General features: G+C 43.7%; 1 protein-coding gene across 1 annotated transcript; it reads left to right on the forward strand.

Moving 5' to 3' along the window:
* Window positions 1–1,795: 1,795 nt before the first annotated feature.
* LOC136652453 (vomeronasal type-2 receptor 26-like) lies at window positions 1,796–6,847 on the forward strand. The gene is made up of 3 exons (XM_066629395.1): window positions 1,796–1,928; window positions 5,937–5,966; window positions 6,087–6,847. Exons 1-3 carry the CDS (start codon window positions 1,796–1,798, stop codon window positions 6,845–6,847), a joined length of 924 nt encoding a protein of 307 aa, XP_066485492.1.
* Window positions 6,848–19,119: the final 12,272 nt, after the last annotated feature.

Consider the following 19,119-nt stretch of genomic DNA (forward strand, 5'->3'; position numbering starts at 1 on the left):
CAGAGTAATGGAGAAAAACTAATAACATCGCTTTCTCGTGCTTCTTAAAGTTGCTTTTGCACAGCAGGCTTTGAAAAGGGTGACCCAAATGCATGTTAGCTCCACTTTCCCAAGAGACCAAATGGAGCCTCCATTTGTAGAGGTGGAATATTTTCTGAGTACAAAATATCAGGGACAAAGGTAGAGCTCTCAAATTCAAGAACTTGTAGTTTGGGCACTGTTGAGCATCTGGCTAGCCAGAGACAGGATGCTTGTCTTCACACCTCCCAATGAGTAGAAAGGCCTTAACTGAAGATACTACACAAAATCTTCCTGAATCTGCTCTACAACACAGAGTATCTGAGAAAGAGGCAAAGAGAGAGAGTGGCAATTATCTCCCCTATAATTAACAGTTATGTGATTAATTCCCTGCCATGCAAATCCCCCTCCCCAGGGATTTTGAGAAGCAAGTTTCCAGGATCATAAACAAAAAACAGATTCATCAGTTGTAGAACGTAATCATGAAATGGCATAAACAGTGGTGTTTCTGATAAATGCTGGCATTGCTGGGCTCTGCCATTACCGGTCTTGAATAATCTATAATATGATGACTGTGTTCAGTCTAACAGATAGATTATGCCTTATCAATTACTGTAGTTGCTTGGAGTGTGCATGAAAGCTTCACGGCAGAAACAGATTGCGGAGACCTAAAATGCTGCTCCAGCTGTTGTTTCTACTGCTGCCCCAGGCCATCAGTGAAACCTCAGAGGAAGTTTGTGAAGCAACAACTGACAGATATTCACGTGATTATTTGAAGCCAGGAGACCATGTCATTGGTGCAGTTTTGTCTGTACAAATTGTTACAGATCAAGGAGTGTCCTTGAGGTACTTACCCCCCAATCCTGGTCTATTTGGAGCCAAGTAAGTTTGCATGTATATAGGAGGTTGATCATCATAGCATAAGCATCAGCATTTCAGAACCAAACTTAGACCTCAATCCAACCCAATTTTCCACTGCTGGTGCAGCCAATGGGGTATGCGCTGCATCCTAACGTGGGAAGGCAGTCACAGAGGCCTCCTTTATGTAAGGGAACATTTCTTCCCTTACCTTGGGGCTGCATTGGAGCTGCACTGGTGCTGGAAAGTTGGATAGCTAGCTACTCAGAAGTAAGTCCTATTTTGTTCAATGGTGTTTACTCTCAAGAAAGTGTGGTTAGGATTGCAGCTTTAATGTCATAACTTTAGTCCTGACTGTGGTCAAGCCATGCACATTTTCACAAATAATTCCTGCAACAGTGACAGTGGAAGAGAGGACTTGCACAGAAATATTTGGGTCCAATGAAGGACCAATGAAATCCAATGAAGAATGGGTTCATAACATTTGGGTCCAATGAAGGATGATGAATGGCTATCAGTGCTCATTGCGCACAGAACAAGTCATGCATTTCTACACCAAAAAAGGTTTTGGGAGAAGAATGTAATGTTTGTGGAACTCCATGTGAAAATTTGAAGGCTGGAACATATTGTACTTGTGCAAGATAGCATGAGAGACCATCTTCCTCTTCCTTCTGGCAGCACCTAAGCTTCTTTGTTCTTCAACATTTCCCCCCCAAAACTTTAAATTTGCAACTTTCCCTGTGCTTTGCGAACTGGGGGTGTGTGGGGGGGGGGGCAGGATGGGACAGGACAGGATGGCTACTAATGTAAGCAAGCAATTGAAAACGACTTATTTTCATGCAGTGCAGAGATAAAGAATTACCAGCATGCCTTGGCTTTGCTATTTGCTGTAGAGGAAATCAACAGGGATCCAAGCCTCATGCCCAATGTCACTCTGGGCTTCCACATCTATGATAATGCCTTCCAAGCCAGATTAAGCTGTGATGTCCTTCTGTCCCTCCTGACAACGGAAAAAGACAGCTTTCCCAATTTCAAGTGTGGAAAGGAACCCAGTACGTCAGTAGTCATTGGAGGACTCAATTCTGAAGCTTCTATCCAGACAGCTACCATGCTCGATCTCTACAAGATTCCACAGGTAGTGGTTTGTGGAATGAAGCATCAGCAATTTACCATTGACACACAGTTTCCACAAACTACAATATTCTCTCTCTCTCTCTCTCTCTCTCTCTCTCTCTCTCTCTCTCACACACACACACACACACACACAAGATAGTGTTACATAATGACATAGACTATGCAAAACTCTCATGGGCTGCAATCCTATGCACACTTTCCTGAGAGTGAGTTCAATTGATCTCGGTGGAACTTACTTCTGAGTAGACATGCATAGGGTTGTGCAGTTATTCAGGTTTTCCTATAGGAGTATTCTACTATAGCAGTGATTTTCAGCCTTTTTCATCTCACAGCAAACTGATAAGACACTAAAATTGTCAAGGCACACCATCTTTTTTTTTTTTTGTACAAGTCATACCATGCTGCTGGTTGAGGGGATCACATCCCCCAATGGCCCCACTCCTCTAATAAATGATCCATCAAACTTCTGTGATACACCTGAGAAACATTTGTGGCACATCAATGTACCACAGCACACTGGTTGAAAATCACTATAGGGTTCTATAGGTACTATAGGGTTGAGATATTTTTGGACTATGTTTCAGCATCATTTACTCTTCCAGTCTGACTCCTCCTGTGTCTAGAATGAGACATGCTGAAATGCACACTCAAAGAGATATTTAGGATTGCTGAGTATTGGCTTCATGTTTAGTACATGACCAGGTCATACGCCATGCAAAGCACAACACTTCAGCTGTGTGTTTAACTATATCCAGACCATATATTGGGAACTCCCTTCCTGCTTTCTTTTGCATAGGACTGATGGGAGTAGGAATCATAGCCTAACAGAGTTTTCAGTTAACCATTTTTCTCTTTCGTTTCAGTGAGTTGAATGGAGTGATACAGGCTATTCAGAAGAGTGTAGGTAAAGATTCTCAAAGGATAGTTCTGGGGGGAGGGGATGATTCCCAGTGGTTCCCAGCGGTATCAGCGTGTGCAAGATCCTAACTCCATTCCTTCCCCCTTCCTTCACCCTTACTCTCCTTGGACTTGTACCATAAAAAGAACTGGCACAGATCCATGGAGATCCATTGGGGTAGCAGAGTCTTGCTGCAGTCTAAGGGAATAAAAGGACCATCACTTCAAGGAAGACTCTGGATTCCCCCCCCCCCCCCGGTCAGTAACACTTTATTGATGCGACTGCATTGGCAGAAGGGGGGATTTGGGTCAGATTGGGCTGTAGAACACTGAACGTTCAACAGTGGCCAAAGTTAAGACTTATAGCTGAATCCTATTGGGCTATCCCTGCATGCTCTATATTCACCACTGGTTCCAGTTGTTGCAAAGATTGCCATAAGGCACGCTGGCAGTGTCAGCTCAGGGTCTCAGTGCAGAGAAGATGACCAGATAGCACTGATGCACTACCAGCCAGCAGTAAGCTTATTTGGGGCATGGGGAGGTGGGGAGGGGATGGAATAGGGCAGAGGGAGGGAGGTCCTTTGGGTAGACCAGGCCTGGAAGGGGGGCGGAGATGATGGCAGACTCTGCCACCGAATCCAATGCTCCAATCTGAGCTGGCAAACCCAACATGTTTCCCCTCAGTTCTGTGCCCACTCAAGGGTGAGTGCAGATCCAAGTAGATCCATTGGGACTGCCATAGGTCAACACAGGGTAAGGGTATGTTTGTTCCCTTAACCTGAAGGGACCTGGGGCTACTTCCCTGGCTCGACAGGATACCGTGGTAGCCATTTCGGCACTGTTGTAGCCCCGGGTGCTAGGGAAGAATAGGATTGGGCCCCTGTTTAGCCACAGTTTGGCAAAAGAAGCTCAACAAAGAGATGTATCTTCTAAGCTCTCTCTGGAGAAGTTTCCATAGTTTTGGATGCATAACTGAAGAGCTCTGATTTCTAGCCAGGGTTGTTGTATCTTTCTGTAATGAATGAAGTCCTCTTCCTCCTCTCACCCCATTCAGTTTGGTTATGGCTCACTTCACCAAAGACTGGGAGACAAGGTTAAATTCCCTTTTTTGTACCAAATGGCCCCAAATGAAGCTTCTCAGAGTGAAGGAATAGTGAGGATCTTAAGATATTTCCAGTGGACTTGGATTGGCCTAATTGTTTCCAATGATGATAGTGGAGAAGAGTTTGAACGAAGCTTGAAATCCATGTTCAGCTGGAACGGCATCTGTGTCGCCTTCACAGAAAAGATGCCGTTATACTCTCTCCACCGCTTAATTTCATCGGTACACCATTTGTTTACTAAATGGGAAATGATGTCATTTCTTATTAAGACGAAAGCCAATGTGATTGTTGTATATGGGGATGGAAATTATATGCATGGTTTGCATATGGCGCTACATTTTTATGAAAATATAATACCACTGGGGAAGGTTTGGATCACAACTCCTCGATGGGAAATAACTTCAAAGTCATTTGTGGGTGAAACAGATGTCAAATCCTTCCATGGCTCCCTGTCCATAGCGACTCATAAAAGGAATGTGCCAGGATTTGAGGACTTTCTTCAAAGATATAACCCTTACCAGCAAGAAGAGTTTGAGTTTATGAAAGACTTCTGGTTTCATGCATTTAAGTGTAGGAAAAAAAATTCTTTCATTCAATTACTTTACTTTCAACGCTGTACCGGGAAGGAAAAGTTAGAGACTCTTCCTAGGACTGTGTTTGAAATGAGCATGTCTGACCAGAGCTACAGTATCTATAATGCAGTCTACGCCTTGGCACATGCCTTACATGCCATTCAATCATCCTGGCTGCAAATGTTGAAAGAAACCCCTAGTTGGGAACTTCAGACCATGCAGTCATGGGAGGTAACAATAAAAGTCGTGTTCATTGTATCATTGGGGCTTCTGTGAGCAAGTAAAATAAATAACAAATGAGTAAAGTAAATAGTAAATAGGAATACTATTAATACTAATACTAATACTACTACTACTACTACTACTACTACTACTACTACTACTACTACTAATAATAATAATAATAATAATAATAATAATAATAATAATAATAATAATAATAGATGGGAAAGGTGTTAATCTGGATTGGGACCAAGTTGTGCTGTTTCAACTTTCAATTTCACTCTAACTTGGCTCTTCCAGACTGGTATTGTTCTCATTGCTGGCTAGCACAGATCCGTTCTGCTGAGTTGTTGGATGTTACTCCTGAATTTATATCAGCCATTTGGTATTTTCTGTCATTTTGTTCACTGTAGTATACTGCGTATTGAATTCTCATTTTACCAGAAGGTGCAACAATTTTCTTTTAAGAACATATGGCACAATCCAAGCAGCCCTTGGGCTGGCACACGGACTTGTGCCAGTCACAGAGGGCTGCCTCCAGCGCCATTGTGCTGGAGGAAAGGTAGGTTAGCACTGGCTGAGTCAGGCTGGCATGGGGGCTTGGGGAGGGCAGGCAGGAAGGAGGCATTCCGGAGTGGGCGGAGGGCTGGCGGGCCTGCGGGTGGGTCGTGGACGAGCAGGAGGTGGGACCTGGATTCGGCACTTTGCCAATTCCAAAGTCCTGGGTGACTGATACAGGTCCTGATACAGGTAGGTGACTCAGGAGCTTCAGGAAATATATGGGGACATTGAATAAAAAAGGGGGTTACCCTTCTCGTTGGCATTCTTTCAAATTTCTATTTGACATCATTTTTCATGTAGTAAAGCCTCTGAGTAGCACCATTCCTGGTCCAGAAAGGGAAATCTCAGTGAGTCGACTAGCAAAAACTGGCATGTATGTGAAGCACTGCTGCTGATGTGGGGACCAGTAGGCCTTATATTGGTAGCAGCACACCACAGACAGGTGAAGAGGCTGGCATCCATGGCATGACAGCCATGCCTCATGGTCCCCTGGCATATCACACAGGTAGGATTGGGTCACCAGTGGGTTGAAAATTTCACCGATCTTCTAAAATTGTCTCCTTTTTCTCAGATGCTTATCAATGCGACAAATGCACTGTAGGTAAGTATCCTGTCAAAGATCAAAGCCACTGCATTCCTAAAGGCATCACCTACCTAGCATACAATGAAATTTTAGGCATCTGTTTGGCTTCCGCTGCCCTTGCATTCACTCTCCTTACAGCTTTAGTGCTCGGAACTTTCATCAAACATCAGGACACTCCAATCGTCAGAGCCAACAATCGGGATTTCACTTACCTTCTGCTCATCTCCCTCTTGCTCTGCTTCCTCTGCTCCTTGCTCTTCATTGGACGACCTGGCAAGACGACCTGCCTTCTCCGACAAGCTGCATTTGGAAATGCCTTTTCTCTTGCTCTTTCCTGTGTCTTGGGCAAAACCATCACTGTGGTTCTTGCATTCAGAGCCACAAGCCCAGGAAACAAAATGAGAAAATGGGTTGGGAAAAAACTACCAAGTTCTATAATACTTGTTTGTTTCATTATTCAGGTTTGCATATGCACTTTTTGGCTGGGAACCTCTCCCCCATTCCCAGACCTTGACATGTCCTCACTATCTCGGCAAATCATAGTAATATGTAATGAGGGCTCAGGCACCATGTTCTATCTTGTTCTGGGCTACATGGGCTTTCAGGCCATCATCAGCTTCACTGTGGCCTTCTTAGCCAGGAAGCTGCCTGACACTTTCAATGAGGCCAAGTTTATCACCTTCAGCATGTTGGTCTTTTGCAGTGTGTGGGTGTCCTTTTTTCCAAGCTACCTGAGCACGAAAGGGAAATACGTGGTGGCTGTGGAGATCTTCTCCATTTTGGCCTCCAGTGCAGCTTTACTTCTTTTTATTTTTGTCCCTAAAATGCACATAATTTTGCTAAGACCACAAATGAACACCAGAGACCAGTTTTTTAAGAAAAAGAATTCCATCAAGTAAATTAGTGGCATATTTCACAATGTCAGCAATGCTTTCTTGAAAACTAACTGCATAAAAGGCAACAAAATTGATAATTGGAGATAAACTCTGCATTTTGTGCACATTATAAAGCAGACGTGCCCAAACCCCAGCCCTGGGGCCACATGCAGCCCTCGAGGCCTCTCAATGTGGCCCTCAGGGAGCCCCCCAGTCTCCAATGAGCCTCTGGCCCTCTGGAGATTTGTTGGAGCCCGCACTGGCCCAGTGCAACTACTCTCAGTGTGAGGGCGACTGTTTGACCTCTTGCGTGAGCTGTGGGATGAGGGCTTCCCCCACTGCTCTCTGTTTCACATCTGTGATGCAGTAGCTGCAGCAAAGGAAAGGCCAGCCTTGCTTTGTGCAAGGGCTTTTATAGGTTTTATAGGTTATGAGCTATTGCAAGACCTTCATTCATTCATATAAGTTCATCTTTAATATATTCATTTATGTAAACTTATGTAAATTTATTCAAATTTTAAATGTAAATTTCTTCTTCTTTCCCCCTGGCCCCCGGGAGTGGGGCCCAGGAGATGTCAGTGTCAGATGTCAGTGTCAGGAAGAGTATGTGGCCCTCCTGCCAAAAACTTTGGACACCCCTGTAATAAAGCATAAGAGTTGCAGAGATGTTCTTTTACAATGCTTGTTTCTATTTACACACAAATGTTCTCTCTCTCTCTCTCTCTCTCTCTCTCTCTCTCTCTCTCTCTCTCTCTCAGAATCATAAAATAGCACTAAGAAACATGAATTCCATAGCTGTCTTACACCAAGTCTACCCATTGGTCAATCAATGGGTAACAATGGGTGCAATCCTAACCCCGTATGTCAGTGCTTTCCAGCAGTGACATAAGGACAATGCAGCTCTGAGGTAAGGGAGCAAACATTCCCTTACTTTGAGGAGGCCTTCGTGAATAACACTCAACTGCCGGTTGCAGCACACAGCCCATTGGCACTGTTGTGCTAGTGATAGAAGGCACTGACATAAGAGGTTAGGATTGCGCCCAATATCTACTAACTGACAGCCCAATCCTATGCATGTCTACTCAGAAGTAAGTCCCATTAGTGTCAATGGGGCTTACTCCCAGGAAAGTGTGGATAGGATTGGGCTGTGAAATACAAAAGGGAAATACGTGGTGGCTGTGGAGATCTTCTCCATTTTGGCCTCCAGTGCAGGACTACTTCTTTGTATTTTTGCCCCTAAAATGTACATTATTTTGCTGAAACCAGAAGTGAACACCAGGGACCAGTTCCTTAAGAAGAAAAGTTATATCAAGTAAGTTGGAGGAGTATTTGCAATGTTACCATGGCTTCCTTCCTTCCTTCCTTCCTTCCTTCCTTCCTTCCTTCCTTCCTTCCGATAGATAGATAGATAGATAGATAGATAGATAGATAGATAGATAGATAGATAGATAGATAGATAGATAGATAGATAGCTAGCTAGTATTGGTGTGTGTGTATAGATAGATAAATAGACAGACAGACAGACACACACACACACACACCACCTGGGACCACCTACGTCAGAAGATAAGAAGAGCCCTGCTGGATCAGGCCATAGGCCCATCTAGTCCAGCTTCTTGAATCTCAGAGTGGCCCACCAAATGCTTCAGGTTGCACACAAGACAAGAGAAACAACCTGTGTCCTGGTGCCCTTCCCTGCATCTGGCAATCAGAGGCAGCCTACCTCTAAAACCCTCACACAAACTCCTATTAGTGCATTACAGCAAAATGACTTGCTACGGAGGATGCTTCTGTCCTTAAACCTTAAGGTGTGGATGGAACTGGGAATTATCCAGGGCCAGATTAACATAGTAGCAAAAGTAGCAAATGCTATGGGCCTGCATTTTGGGGGACTGCATTTTGGGGGCCCCCACACCCAGTGGCATCACTAGCTAGGGGCACCTAGCCCACCAGGTATCAGGAACCCAGGGCAAATGAGAGGGAGTGTCACAAGAAGCAGAGACTAAAGGCCCAATCCTATCCAATTTTCCTATGCTGGTGCAATAGTGCCAGTGGGGTGTGCACTGCATCCTATGGTGGAGGGGCAGTCACTGGGGCCTTCTCAAGGTATGAGAATATGTATTTCCTTACCACGTAGCTGCATTGTGGCTACACAGGAGCTGGAAAGTTGGATAGGATTGGGCCCTAATTGATGTAGTTTTACTATGCAAGAAAATAATTCATGTTTTAACATTTGTGGTTTTTTAAAGGCCCCTTTATAACATATGCTGTGTCGTGGCATATGAATGGGGGGCTGGGGCACCTTGGGGCCCAGGTGCCAAGCTGCAGGGGGGTAACAGAGAATGCCTCTCAATTTTTAAAATCTTGATATTTTCGAATAATGCCATCATGTTATATTTCAATCAATGTGTACTTTCATGCAAAATGCAATGAAACAAACCGCGTTGAAATTATTCTATCAAACGTTATAGCCGAAAACCTAGACAAGGAAAACACAACTAACTTATGTAACAAAAAGTGTATTACACTGGGATTACCACTGGGAATAAACAGCTTGTTGAAAGCATTCCAGAAAACTAAACGTATTCTTCATAAATGTATGTATGTTGTTTTTTTTTTTCCTTTCCAACCCTGGAATTATCTATACATGGATTCTGGATGTGATTGTCTTATGCTTCAATCTCCTCCAATACATAGTCTTGGGGGGAGACATAGAGGATTCAGTGGGGAGGGAGGGAGTTAGAAAGAGGATACACTGGGAATGTGGAAAGGCAGTGATATATGAGGGGCTGGAGAAATCGCTGCCCATCCTGCTATAGCACACTTACAGCCTGCTTTGCACAGAGCACAGTGTGCACAGGTCCTTTATGGGCAAAACTTTGTTCCTTGGCAAATTCCAGTGGAACCTGTGAACAGGGCTGGCCTTAAGGCAGTTTGACCAATTTGGCTGAACTGGGCCCTGCAGCTGGAGAAGCCCTGCACTGGGACGGCAAGCAGAGTGCTTACAGCCATAGCTAGCACCTCGCTCTGTAGCTGAACCTCTGGCATGATATCTTCCACGCTGAAGTGTCACAAGGACAGCATAACAGGTAGAGCACTGTTCATGGAGAGCCCTCCCTCTCCCGTCCACCCCTGGGTCTGATTGTCTTGAAATTGCCCACCTCCCCAAGTAGTTGGTTGTAATGCTGCAGGGTGCCTCATCACTGTTGAGTCTCATCACAGACTCATCCTGGTCTGTAGGGAGGCCAGCAGGAATGGGAGGCCCGCAAAAATGTTTTGCATTGGGACCCCCCAACTCCTAAGGCCAGCACTGACTGCAACAAGTTTTGTTGGTAGATGGGGCAGAGGGAAACTGAGAAGCTTCTGGAGATATTTTTCCCTCTACCCTCAAGGGCTTCCTTGGGCCTCCTCATGCCTTATAAAGTATTTAAAAAGTCACGTCCAGTTTCTCTGTGAACCTGAAGTCACTTGTTTTGAGCTCTAAAGCACAGTATAAGCCGGGGATATACATCCTCACCCTCTGCTGAGCTCAGAAGTCCCTGAGCTCCACTTGGACTGTGGGGATGGGCATTCGCTCGTATCCACGGTTTCAGTTATCCACGAGGCATTTACCCCCACAGGTAAAGGGGCATGCCTGCATATGCTTTGAACAATGATAGTCAATGGGGCTTATGCCCAGGTAACTATGGATAGGACTGCAGCCTTTGGGATGTCTGGGGAATTTTAAACAGATCAGCAACTGTTCTGCTGATCAGAACAATTCAGCAGAACCTACCTAACAGTTCAGCAGAACCTACCTAACACGGGTAGATTAGGAGAGTTATTATATATAAATTTTTAAACTTATTGCAAACTTTTAATTTTCTGAATTCATTAGATTTCAGCACATGGGGTGTTAAATTTCCTGCTTGATGACGTCACTTCCTGCCATGACGTCACTTTCAGGTTAATGACATCACATCCAGTGAGTCCCGACAGATTATCATTCTAAAAAGTGGGTCCCAGCGCTAAAGAGTTTAGTTTACTGCACTAAGGGATAGAAAGTGCTCTAAAAACATTGCTACACAAAACTTTTCTGCAGGTCTTGTACAAAACAGAGAATCTCAAAAAGACAGAGTAGTAGAGATAATTATCTGTTCTGTAATTAATAATTATGTGTTTGAATTTTCTCCATGTACCCTCCCACCTCCAAGGATTTTCAAAGGTGATTGGCACAATAAAAAAAATCCATCAATTGTGGGACTCCATGATGAGATTTCATAAGCCATGACATCACTTATATATGTATACAGTGCAGGGTTTTCATATACCTAGACTAGAATCATCAAGTGTATCTACACTGTTATGTCTAACATATATTTTATGCCTTATCAACTATTGCATTGGCTGGTTATAAATGTAAATGCAAATGTAAATCTTTTAGATTACATTGACCAAATTTTGCATTTAATTGCAGTGACTTAAAATGCTCTACCTGCTCTTTTTTCTATTCCTGCCTCAATTTATCCGTGCCTCCTCAAAGGGTCTCTGCATAGCGACAACTCATAGATTTACATATAATTATTTGAAGCCAGGGAACTACTTAATTGGTGCTGTTTCATCTGTCCGTATGATTGCATATGCTGAAGAGTCCTTCAAGATCCAACCCCGTAATGCGATTAAACATACATACTCGTAAGTTTTTATGTTATTTGAATGAAATGCAACTATTGAGATTCTGAGAAGGGTAGAGACAGCACAAGTGGCAAAATTTCAGGGTCTAGGACAGTGTCTTAAGTTTACCCCACAAGTGGCAAAATTTCAGGGTCTAGGACAGTGTCTTAAGTTTACCCCACACCATTCCCAAAACATGCACTTGCAGTTTTTACAGTAGATGTTTGGAAACAGTTAAATAAAATGCACAGTCATGGATGGCTTTTAGAGCTGACGGCACACACAAGGTTGCAGATCTCTACATAGAAAAAATTTTTGTGAATAGGATCATTTTTTTTTTCCTGCAGTGCTATTGGGAAATGTGTAGAATGGAACATGGTGTACTTGAGGAAGAGAGTGTGATATAATACCTTTCTCTTCTGGATGGTGTCACTTCAGCTTGATTCGTGTTCTTCTTGTTTCATCAAGTTTTAAACCAGCTACTCCATTGGTTCCCAAACTTTTTAGCTTCAAGATGCACTTTTTAAAATTACACTCTATTGGTGCCCACCTAGGTTTACCAGCCTTTTTAGAAAAGGAGCTCTGGAAAGAAATAATATTTATTTATTTATAATAACCAGAAAAAACCCTCAAACATTCATCTCCCTATATTTGCACTTGTTTGCAGGAGCTGAGCTCTTTGCAGGTTAATCAGTAGCTACAGTATCTGATTTTTGAAAAGCCTCAGGGCTTGAGGCAATTACTTATACGATCTTTCCATCACCCTTTGGGGACCCACCAAAAATCAGGTCGCGATCCACCAGTTGGTCCCAATTCACACTTTGGGAACAACTGGGCTACTCTGCTAGAACTGGGCATTTTGCGTTGCCAAGCAGCAGGGAGTAAGAACATACTCAGGTAAGCACACCTGAAAAAAGATGCAGCCAAACTGGTGCTGGTGCAGTAGAGAGTGATGAGGATGATCAGAGGGCTGGAAAACAAGCCCTATAAGTAGAGGCGCTTGTTTCCAGTGAGTATGATAGGATTATAGCCTATGGGCCCAATCCTATCCAACTTTCCAGTGCTGATGCAGCCAAAGCAAGTGGAGCATGCACTGCATCCTGTGGTTGGGAGACAGTCCTGGAGGCCTTCTCAAGGTGAGGGAATATTTGTCTCTTTGGGGTTGCATCAGTGCTGGAAAGTTGGATAGGACTGGGCCCTAATTCTTGCTGAACCCAATGAGCTTACTTCTGAGTACAATAAATAACACCTTTTTCCAGTGCTTTATTTGTAAAAAAAAAAAAAAAAAAAAAAGTGCAGGAACTCACAACTTGTTAATCTTTTATTTATTTATTTTAAACCATTTTTTTATTGGAGAGATAAAATGCTTCCCTCCTAAAGATGAACTTACTTCTGAGTAGACATGCATAGGATTGGGCTGTCAATCTCCACATCCCCTTCCCCCTAGCTACTTTTTCTACACGTGGGGAAAAATACTGTACAGGTGCACTTGTAGCATGTAGTATGTAGTGTGGCACTACTTTGAGGAGAGGAAACAGTGAATGGATTCCGAAAAATGGCTTACATGAGTTCCATGTAGTAAAATTACTCTAAGCAACTGTGGGAGTAAGAACAAAAAAGGAATTCTTACACAAGAGCGGTCCTTAGGTGCACGTAGAAACAGCTACGTTTGCAAACAAGCAATTAAATATGGTTTAATGCAGGTATCAGAATACTCTGTGTCTTTGGGAAGGCGCTTGGCATGCAGTTGTATGTTCTCTGCTGCCCTAAGCAGCTGCTGTGCATTGCTGGAGAGGAGCTGCAAACGCTGGCTGGCAGAGGGCATGCTTGTGGGGAAGGACAAGGAGGATCTCTGGCAAGGCTGGACAGCGCATTGTACACACGTAGAATCCCTTTTCACCTGCCCTTAGCATGCAAAAACAGGGGCAGATATATATCTCTGCCAGAATTAAGAGCCCAAGTAAGTCTCGTTCTAGTCAATGGAGCTTACTCCCAGGAACGTGCCTAGGATTGCAGCCTAAGAGCCCAATCCTATGCATGTCTACTCAGAAGTCCACTTTAGTGAATGGGGCTTACTGTGGATAGGATGGCAGCCTCAGGGCCCAATCCTGTGCCTGTCTACTCAGAAGTCAGTCCCATTAGAGGCAGTGGGGCTTCCTCCCAGGAAAGTGTGGACAGGACTGCAGCCTCAGAGCCCCTCCTCTGCCTGTCTCCTCAGAAGTCAGTCCCACTAGAGGCAGTGGGGCTTCCTCCCAGGAAGGTGTGGAGAAGACTGCAGCCTGAGAGCCCTTCCTCTGCCTGTCTACTCAGGCTGCAAGGCTATGCACCCTTTCCCAGGAGCAAGCCCCATTGAACACAATAGAACTTACTTCTGAGTAGACATGCATAGGCTAGGGCTCTCAGGCTGCAAGACTATGCACCCTTTCCCAGGAGCAAGCCCCATTGAGCACAATGAGACTTACTTCTGAGTAGACACGCCTAAGCTCGTGCTGCAGATTGGCACAGAGGCTGCAGCAGCCAGCTTCCTTCCCCTCCTCCTCTGCCAAGCCAGTACCTGGGCGTTCCATGGGTGCCGCAGCCCGTCTCCCTGGCTGGCTGGCTGTCCGTCCTTCTCCTTGGCATTGGCGCATGTCCCCCGCGCCCTCCACCAGCTTCAAAGCTGCGTGGGGAAGCAGAGCGCAGCGGGAGGGGAGGCAGGATGGGCTCAGGCGAAAGCTTGGAGGTGGGGGCAGGAGGGGGTCATTGTGTGGTCAGACGGGGCCAGGTGCCCGCCCACCCTGCACCCCCCAGCACCCACCCAGCAAATGCCTCTCTTTTGCTCCCCCCCTCCTGGAATGCCTCTGAAGGGGAGGGGCCCCTGCAAAAAGGTGCCAGAACTCCACCCCCCCCCCCGCATTCCATTAGAAAAAAAGCCCTGCCTTTTTCAAAGGACTCTCCCTATGAGGAAAGGTTGAGAACTTAGTGTGTTTGGCCTGGAGAAGAGAAGCCTGAGGGGGGATGTGATAGTGCTCTTCAAATACCTGAAGAGCTGTCATGTGGAAGAAGGAACAAATTTGTTCTCAGCTGCCTCTGATAGTCGGAAAAAATCCAGTGGGTACAAACTGCAAGAGAGGAGAATCAGGCTGGATGTCAGGAAAAAGTTATTGATGGTCAGAGCAGTTCAGCCGTGGAAGAGATTGCCGAGGGAGGTGGTGGGTGCTCCCTCACTGAAGATCTCCAAGCAAATGCTCGGCAGGTACCTTCTGGACATACTCTAGGAGGATCTCCTGCTACAGGCAGAGGGTTGGACTGGAAGACCTTGTGGATCCCTTCCAACCATAGGATTCTGTGACAAAAAGGCAATTTAAGATATTTCACTTCCACATAGGTTAGAGACAAGAAATTACCAGCATACCCTGGCATTGTTATTTGCTGTTGAGGAGATCAACCGAGATCCCAATCTCCTACCTAATGTCACCCTGGGCTTCCACATCTATGACAATGCCTTTCAAGCAAGATTACGCTATGATAACCTTCTGTCCCTTTTGTCTGGAAAAGAAGACAGCTTCCCCAATTTCAAATGTGGTAATCAACCCAAGATTTCAGCAGTCATTGGAGGACTCAGTTCTGAAACGGCTATCCAACAATCCACCATGCTCAATCTCTACAAGCTTGCACAGGTAGGAATGAGAGGCACGCAGCACCAATTTATCAGGCAACATGTGTGTTCTATTTGATGCATCACACTTGAACACACACAAAAAATCACACACAAAAGGGTGTCAGGAATGCAACACTCCTTTGGCAGATCTTTCACGTTCTCAGTGGCATCACTAGAATTTACATTACCTGATGTGGCAGGCCAGCACGTCACCCCCATGACGGACCTCCTTCCACGCAGTGGGCAAGGCAATGACCAAGGTGGGGCACATGGTGATGTAGTATTGCCACACCCCCACTGGTTTTTTAGCTATACCTTTTGATAGAACAGATATTTCAACATGTTTTTTTTTCTTTCTTTCTTTTTCATTGCATTCTGCTGTAAATCACACATTGAATGGTATCTAACATAATGGTATTTTTCCTACAAATAGCGATTTTAGCGATTTTGGTCACTACTGTTGTCATCCCCCTGAGGGTGTCACTTTACTTATTGGTTCCATGCTGCGTCATAATAACATCCCATTAGCTCTTTGAACAATCAGTCTCATTAGTCCATTTTGAATTAAGGAAATGTACTTTTTGGGACCCAATTGTATCCAGTTTTCCAGTGCTGGTGCAGCCGTGCCAATGGGGTATGCACTGTTTCCTGTGGTGGGGAAGCATTTCAAAGAAGCCTCCTCAAGATATGGGAACACTCGTTCCCTTATCTTGGGGCTGCATTGTGGTTGCACTGCTGCTGAAAAGTTGGATAGGATTGGGCCCTTTGTTACATAAGACAGTTGCATTTTTGTTTTCTGGTTTTTTGACCATAACATTCGATAGAGTGGAGATATTTCACCCTGGTTTTATCCATTTTATCAATGTGTAAATTACACATTGAATGGTATGTAAGATGTTGGTACTTTTCCTATAAATCACGATTTTAGTGATTTTGGTCAATAGTGCGTGTCACCCCCCAAGTGTGCATCATCCAGTGTGGCCTGCATCCCTCCATACTGCCCTAGTGATGCAACTGCATGTTCTGGACCTGTGGAGCATTTTGTAGAGGTCATGTGTTTCTACATTTGTTTTTAACTGTTTCCTTTTGTGTGCCAATCTGAATTGCATCAGGTCCAGGATAAAAATGCATCCATACTAGATTACATATTTAGGATTGTTGAGTATTGGTCCCATATTAAGTGCTGGCACTCCAGTGCAGTTGCATGGTCAGGCAAATCTAGACCAGTGGTTCCCAAACTGATTTTTGGTGGGTTGCGAAGAGCTGGGCAGAGCCTCCAATAGAAATAAAAATATATGATACAGCTATAGAAATACAAATGCAGGCATGATCAGATAACTATTGCCTCAAGCTCTGAGGCTATTCAAAATTCCGATAGCTGCTAATTGTCCTGCAAACAGCTCAGCTCCTGCAGTTTGCAAGGAGCTGAGGTTTGGCAGTTTGCAAGCTTGTGTAACTATAGGGAGTCAAATGTCTTAGTTGATGCCCCCTAATAAAGAATTCCAAAAAACTCAGAAGAAGAAGATGATGATGATGATGATGATGATGATGATGATGATGATGATGATGACGACGATGATTTCTGGGGATAAATGTGGGAAAGGAAGAACAATCATTCATTCAAGTTCATTAGGGTTGCTTCATTATGAGAAATAGATCAAGTTTTTGTAAATAAATAAATAAAAATATTATTACTTGTAAGTAAATAATAAAAGTATTTTTTAATTTTTTTTTCTAATTTTGTTTTTAGTCTCATAAACCTAGGTGGTTCCTGATAAGAGTGTCATTTTAAAAAGTGGATCCTGATGCTAACAAGTTTGGGAACTACTGATCTAGACAATAATAATGAACTATTCAATAATGAATAATGAATATATAAACAGTTCATTATTATATTCTAGATCAGTACATATATAGTCTAGATCAGTACATTTATACTAATATATATATGGATGTGTGAGTACTTATACTTCTACAATTTCTTATCTTTCTGTTAGTCAATTTGGACTCTATATTTTATATTCATTCCTGACTGAAATGGTTTACTGCGGTAAAATTAATATCAGAAGCACACACAGAAAAAGTAAGTGAGAACCGTTAAACCATCAACAGTTAGACACTTAAGCCAAATACAGGTTGGGTCTCATTATTCACGAGGGTTCCGTTCCAAGAACTCACATGGATGGCAAAAAACGCATTAAAGCAAATCAATTTAAAGTATCTTTGCTCTGGTGATTTCAAAACAGACTTGATGACCTTTGTAATGCACACAGAGGCCGTCAGTCTCTCTCCAGGCTTCACTAGGAAGCAGCAACCCCTCCCTTTACCAGGAGTCCCAACAAGGGGGAATGAATGGAGAAGGTGATAAAGTTGCCATTGAGCCTTCTTTCACATGCTCAGGGGGAAGGGAGGAGTGAAGCCTGCAGAGAATGATTGATGGATTGTCAGCCTGCTGCCCTCTCTGGCATTATTAAATGACTGTTGTACTTTAATTTAAAGGGTCCTTCTCATCAGCTTTGACACAGAAAAATCTGTGGATACTTAGGTTATAACTGTAATCACTTGTATGACTGTCTCTATGCAACAGTAAAAAGCAGTTTTTTAAACGGTGATTTTAAAGGGGTGCATTTTTCCCCTTCTCCGGGGATCAGCACATTCCTTCTCATTTGCAGGGGCCATTCGTGTTGAATCAAAACTGTGTATAAAAAATCCGTGTATAACAAGGCTGGACCTGTATAAGTTAAACCATCGATGGTAACAGTCACTGAAACAAAGACCTGTTCTGTTTTGCTCAAGACAAAAGTTTTAAGTTTAAAGCTCAGCAAAGGGGGAGATCTACTCACCTTTCCAGGGGAAGGGTTTCATAGTATTGAATCCACAGCAGGGGAGCTTTGACCAATGTTCTCATCAATGATAATGATGGAATAGATCACAAAAGTTCTACCTCTTCCCCCCCTCCCCCATCTTCAGCTCAGCTATGGCTCACTTCAGCAAAGATTGAGAGACAAAACTCAGTTCCCTTTTTTGTACCAAGTGGCCCCAAATGAAGATTCACAGAGCGAAGGGATAGTGAGGATCTTACGATATTTTCAGTGGACATGGATTGGACTCATCATTTCAGACGATGATAGTGGAGAGGCGTTTGAACACCATTTGAAATCACTGCTCAGTTTGAGTGGCATCTGTGTTGACTTCACAAGAAAGACCCCATTATTTTATCGCCCATCTGGTAGCATATTTATATCCACCATGGATTTCAAATGTGACATTCCAATAGTCCTTACTAAGACAAAAACCAATGTGATTGTTGTATATGGGGATGCACAGTCCATGAATGGTTTACAAATGATTATGAATGTCTATAAACCATATAAAAGGTCACCCTTGAAGAAAGTTTGGATCACAACAACCCGTTGGGACTTCATTTCAACCATAATTACTGGGGATGCAGATTTCAAATCCTTCCATGGCTCCCTGTCCATAGCAATCCACAAAAATATGGTGCCAGGATTTCAAAAGTTTCTACAGACTTTTAACCCTTCCCAGCATGGAAATGGTTTGTTCATGAAAAGTTTCTGGATTGCTTTGTTTGGCTGTTGGAATGAAAAATCTGCCATGCCCGTACCACTCTGTACAGAGGAAAAAAAGTTAGAGACTCTTCCTGAGACTGTGTTTGAAATGGACATGTCTGACAAAAGCTACACTATCTACAATGCAGTCTATGCCTTGGCACATACATTACATGCCATTCATTCATCCAGGCCAAGAACATCGGTAGAGACTTCCAAATGGAAACTTCACACCATGCAATCATGGGAGGTAATGACGGAACTGTGTTTATTGCATTATTGAGACCTTCGGGAGAGTGTGTGGATGTGTTCAATGTAAACAGCAGTTGGCTAAGATGCTGATGTGCATTGGAAACATGATGAGGAGTTTAAATCTTTAATGTCACTGTAGTCCAATCTGGATTGACCCTCACTCGGAAAATATTTGTTGCAGG

The sequence above is a fragment of the Tiliqua scincoides genome, chromosome 5 (genome assembly GCF_035046505.1).
Source record: "Tiliqua scincoides isolate rTilSci1 chromosome 5, rTilSci1.hap2, whole genome shotgun sequence".
Classification (NCBI taxonomy): Eukaryota; Metazoa; Chordata; class Lepidosauria; order Squamata; family Scincidae; genus Tiliqua; species Tiliqua scincoides.

Bases quoted from the DNA above. Each gene is read 5' to 3' on its own strand.
- LOC136652453 (XM_066629395.1), top strand. From the start codon at position 1,796: ATGCCCAATGTCACTCTGGGCTTCCACATCTATGATAATGCCTTCCAA. The intron at 1,929-5,936 runs GTACGTCAGTAG...CCTTTTTCTCAG, and splicing joins CAAGTGTGGAAAGGAACCCA to ATGCTTATCAATGCGACAAA. The intron at 5,967-6,086 runs GTAAGTATCCTG...CTCTCCTTACAG, and splicing joins ATGCGACAAATGCACTGTAG to CTTTAGTGCTCGGAACTTTC.